The sequence below is a fragment of the Plasmodium reichenowi genome, chromosome 13 (genome assembly GCF_001601855.1).
Source record: "Plasmodium reichenowi strain SY57 chromosome 13, whole genome shotgun sequence".
In the NCBI taxonomy this organism is placed as follows: domain Eukaryota; phylum Apicomplexa; class Aconoidasida; order Haemosporida; family Plasmodiidae; genus Plasmodium; species Plasmodium reichenowi.
This window is the reverse complement of record NC_033658.1, coordinates 1,943,166-1,948,672: the sequence shown is the minus strand read 5'-3', so window position 1 is coordinate 1,948,672 and position 5,507 is coordinate 1,943,166. Positions and strand designations below refer to the sequence as shown.

Genomic DNA, 5,507 nt, shown 5'->3' with positions numbered 1-5,507 from the left:
TTATTATTTTTTTTTTTTTTTAAAAAATATAAATTTTTTTTATATATTTTTTTTTTTAATTATTTGTAATTAATATTTTTTAATAAAAATTTTTTTTTATTTTTTTATTTTTTTTTTATTTATTTATTTTTTTTTTTTTTTTTTTTTTTTTTTTTTTTTTTTTTCTTCTTTTAATATTCATTTGTTATATATTGTTAGAAAAAATGTTCACTTTTATATATGTTGTTATATAAAGTATAAGAGAAAAAAATGATTTAAAAAAAAAAAAGAAAAATAGAAGAAACACATTCAATATATGCAATGTTGATAATGTTTTCTACCTCAACTGTTTTTATAATTTTTTTTATTAATCTGAACATCTTAATATTCAAATTGTGTATATATGTAAGAAAAAAAGTCGATGAAATATATTAGATAAATATAAAATGAAGCTGTTTTATCTATACGGTATAATCACTTGAAAAATAATGTGATATATATATATATATATATATATATATATATATGTATATATTTAAAAATGTTTACTTTTGATTTACTGGTACTCCATTAAAGGAATAATTACTTCCTTCCATTGTTTTTCCCAAATTGTTTAATAAACCATTAGAAGAAAAAGGTGTATTTCCATTATTGTACATTATATTTTCGTCACCAACATATTCAACTACATATGCGCTAATTCCATCTGCTGAACATGTACTTGGACTTCTTGTTCTAGAATTATTGATATTATGAACCATATTATTTGGACGACCTAATCTATGTTGGTTGTTTCCATTTTTGTTACTGTCATAATATTGTTTATAAGCAAAAGCATTATTAATACTACTATTACGACCATTATAATAATAATTATTATTATCATTATTATTGTTGTTGTTGTTGATGATGTTAGATTTTGTTGTGTACCTATTTAAATACATATCCTCCGGTTTATTTTCCATATTACTATTTCTGTATATGTTGGGATAATTTCCAAATGTGTTCGTTTTCATCATTGAATTACTCATATTTAATTTGTGAATATTGTTAGGAGATTTATTATTCGCACTATAATAAATATTATTATTATTATTATTATTATTGTAATTTATTGTATTCATGTCCTTTTTATTATTGTCATATACCATATTGTTCTTATCTTTGTTTTCCATATATAATGCATTATTATACACTCCATTTGGTGATAAAAAGTTTCCATACGTATAATTCATAGCCTTTTCACTATCAACTATTGTACTATTACTATATTTTTTATTTTGGAAAGACTTTAATGAAATAAACTCTCCCATATTGTTACCATTCGAAGGATACATAGAATTATGTCTATTTGGTAAAATGTTAGGTGTATTATGTATGCTCGTACCATAGGATGGTTTTCTGTTTTCCTCATAATTATTATTATTAATATTATTATTATTATTATTGTTATCATTATTTAAATTACCAAATATACTTTTCTTTGTATGAAAAGACGCATCCTCGCTTCCTTTAATATTTAAATTATTCATATTGTTATAATTATTATACATATTTTCCTTTCCATCATTTATGTAACCATATCCTTGTGATGATACATCCATATTAGAATGTTTAGTAGTACTCATATTATTATTATTATTATTCAAACTTTGTGTAAATTTTATTTTATTGATATTATCCAGATTATCTTTATTTCCTAGACCATTATAATTATTAAAAACACTATTTTCATTTAATTTGTCAGTGTACTTTTCTTTTCCATCAACATAACTATTATTATTATTAACGAAATCATCTACACTCATTGATCGTTGAAAATTTATATTGTCCTTATTTACCAAATTAAATAATTCATTTCGTTTTATAGGATCAAATGAATTCAAATCTAACCTTTTAGCATATACAGAATATCTTCCACTATTCATATTATTTTCCACATTCTTATTAACTACCGTATCATGAGTAACTAAATATGGTTTGTGTATTGGTATTTCTATAATCTTTTTCCCCTCATATTTATATACTGGTTTTATTGTCTTAGAAACAGGTATAACCACAGGCTTGTCCACATATTTATTTACGTAAAATGGTTTATCGATAACCTTAATTTTGGGTACTTTTACAGGTACTGGAACATCTATTATTTTAGGTATCTTCTTTACTAATTCGACTGTTTCTATTTTAGGAACATATCTAATTTTTTCTATAGGAATATCTCTATATTTAATTACGGGGACGTAATTAGGTCGTTCAATTATTTTCTTTACAGGTACCTTTACCTTCTTTATTACTTCATTTGGTATTTCGACAATTTTTTTAACAGGAACTGCTTTTACGACTTCTCCAACATCATCATATTCTTCATATCTATTCACTATCTTTACTACAGGAACTTCAATATATTTAGGTATTATTTTTGTCTCAATTTTGTTTTTATATATAATTCTTTCTTTTATTTCAGGTTTTTCTATTATTTTTATTACTTCTTGTAATTCAGGAACTTCTACTATTTTATCTTGATAATGTAATTCAGGTACTTCTATCTTCGTTTCCACATATTTATTTATAGGTTTCTTAACCACTTTCTCTACCTCTTTAATTTCATATTTATTCACATATTTATTAACCTTGTGTACTACTGGAACTTCGACAATTTTTTCCACAATTTCTACTTCTCTATATTTTGGAATCTTAATGGTATCAAATCCTTCATGTACTATTCTTTTGTCAACTACATGAGAACTATGCTTAGCGCGTGAATAATCAGTATGTGAACTAACCTTTTCAGAAACCGACACAGAAACATTGTCATTTTTTATTATTTCGTTTTCTGATACTGCTTTTGATTTATAAATTTGCTTATTCTCAATAGAATGTTCTCCATTCCTATTGTTATCATATGTATTATCAACATAATTTTGCCTTACAACAACATTTCCATTCGTACTCTCACCTATATTATTACTACTATAAAATGTATTTATGGTGGGCACTACATTATTATCACTCTTAATCATTTTATTATCATCCGTTATGTTTTCATAATTTATTACACTAGAGTACATGTTCCTTCCCGAGATATTACTATATGTTGTATTATCGTTCACATATACAGAGGAATTACCTAAGTTGCTAATATTATTTTCTTGATTGCTTATTATAGGTGCACTACTATTATGGTATGAACCTATAAATTCCGTTTCATTTAATATATTGTTTTGTTCACTCATAATATTATTACCACTAAATTTCATGTTATTTATATAGCTATTTGTATTATTTAATGTGTCATTAATAAGCATATTTTTATTTGGATACATATTAAAATGGCTAGTCGAATTATAATTCAAATTATTAATTGGATATGCATTAATAAATTGATTATTTAAATTATAATTCAGATTGTTATTCGGATAGGAGTTAAAATTATTAGGCATGCTATAATTCAAATTATTATTATTATTATTATTATTATTATTATTTGGATATAAAGTACTAAAATGGCTAATCGAATTATTAATAGAATTATTAATCGAATTGTTAATCATATGATTATTCGAATATCCATTCAAATATCTGTCATTATAAGAAGTACTAATATTTCCCGTATGAAAATTCGTACCACAATATGAAAAAGAATCTATAACGTTGGGTGTATTATAATTATTGAGAAACTTATTTATATATTTTTTTGAATTATTATTTGGATAATAATATGTACTATTTTCTTTTAAATTATAATATATATTACTATCTTCTTTCTTTATAATATCATTAGAAGAAATTGGTGCGGGTAGATGTTTTGAATTATCACCTGATACATTTAACACTTCATTCAAATTGGATTTATGAGTGCTATAAAATTCTGTTCCTAATGTATCAGAATTATCCTTTTGTATATAATTATTAATGCTATTTGTTGTATTATCAAAATATAATCCTACTTTATTCTTGTTTAATTTAATAGAATTGTCTTTCTCTTGTTCTTCCAAAATTTCGTGATGAATTTTTTTGTTTTGTACAGATGTTTGGTCACGTATAATTTCTTCGTTAGTTTTGTTTAAAGAGTTTGATTTATTAATTTTGTTCGAATTTTTTTTATTTAATTTTTTATAATCTTTGCTCAAATTTTCTTCTTTATCACATTCAAATGAATAACTCTTATCTTCATTTAAATTCTTTGTAATGTTCGATTCTTCCAATATTTTAAAACTTACGTTACTACTAGTATTTGAGCTTCCTTCTCTTTCTTCAGAAGAATCCTATAGAAAAAAAAAAAAAAAAAAGAAGAAATTTAAAAGGGTATTATATATAAATATATACATATATAACACATGAATATATCTTATGTTATTTTTATTTTTTTATTATTACGCAAAATTTTGTAGATGTAACCGAATCTTTAGATAATTTTTTTTGCAATAATACCCTGTTCTAATAAAAGAAAAAAAAAAAAAAAAAAAGAAAAAAAAAATATTTTTATATATCAAAATACTTATATGATAATAAAAATAAGAATATATCTAAAGGGTATACACACTTATAGATAAAAAGGTAGACGGGGTACGCGGAAAAAAAAAAAAAAAAATTCTAATTTTATTTTACTTGTTCTCGCTTTATGATATTATCACACTTAGTAGTATTTTTCAACATATTGATAAAATGTTTAACAGTTACTAATTTATTTACTCATAAAAAAAATATATATATATATATATATATATATATATATATATATATATATATATATACATATATTTATATTTATCAATGTATATGTAATAAAAACAAATGCATATCTTTATTTTGAATAATGGAATGTATTAATTCTTTTTATATTGTCTATTTTTATTTATAATATATATATGATAATATGGTGTATAATACAACAACAATTTATTCTTATGCCACTTTGGTAGAAAAAAATGTTTTTTTTTTTTTTTTTTTAATCCGTAAAATATATATATATAGATGTAATAAATATATGTAGAGTGAGAAAATAAAAAAATATAATAATTCTTTATAAAGAGTTTATTTGCAAATATAAAAAAGAAACAAAGAAAAGAAAAAAAAAAAAAACACAACAAAACGAAACAACAAAAAATAACACTATATAATGAATAATGAGGTACTTCATAAATAATATTAAAAGAAATAAAATAAAAATCAATAAAATACGTTTCTTTTTTCTTTTTTTCTTTTTTTTAATAATATGAAGAGAATAAATGTAAAAAGATAATATAATATAATATATATATATATTAAATTTAAGATTATTTCCTTTTTTATAAATTATTAAAAATGTATATATATCTATACATATATGTAACTATTATATCTTAACAAGAAAATAGCTAAAATACACACAATTAAAAATTATTACTTGTTCAGAAAAAAAAAAAAAAAAAAAAAAAAAAAAAAAAAAAATAATAAATATATTACAAAGCTAACTAAAATTTAAAATATTTTATTATTTTTTATTTTTTTTTTTAATATTTTTAATAATATATATTTTTTTTTTTTTT

The 5,507-nt window shown here is 21.2% G+C and overlaps 1 protein-coding gene across 1 annotated transcript; it reads right to left on the bottom strand.

Moving 5' to 3' along the window:
• Window positions 1-524: 524 nt before the first annotated feature.
• Window positions 525-4,635, bottom strand: PRSY57_1350700 (inner membrane complex protein 1f, putative; the record flags this gene model as incomplete). The annotated part of the gene is made up of 3 exons (XM_012909430.2): window positions 525-4,244; window positions 4,357-4,416; window positions 4,588-4,635. The coding sequence occupies 3 exons, from the start codon at window positions 4,633-4,635 to the stop codon at window positions 525-527; spliced, it is 3,828 nt and encodes a 1,275-aa protein (XP_012764884.2).
• Window positions 4,636-5,507: the final 872 nt, after the last annotated feature.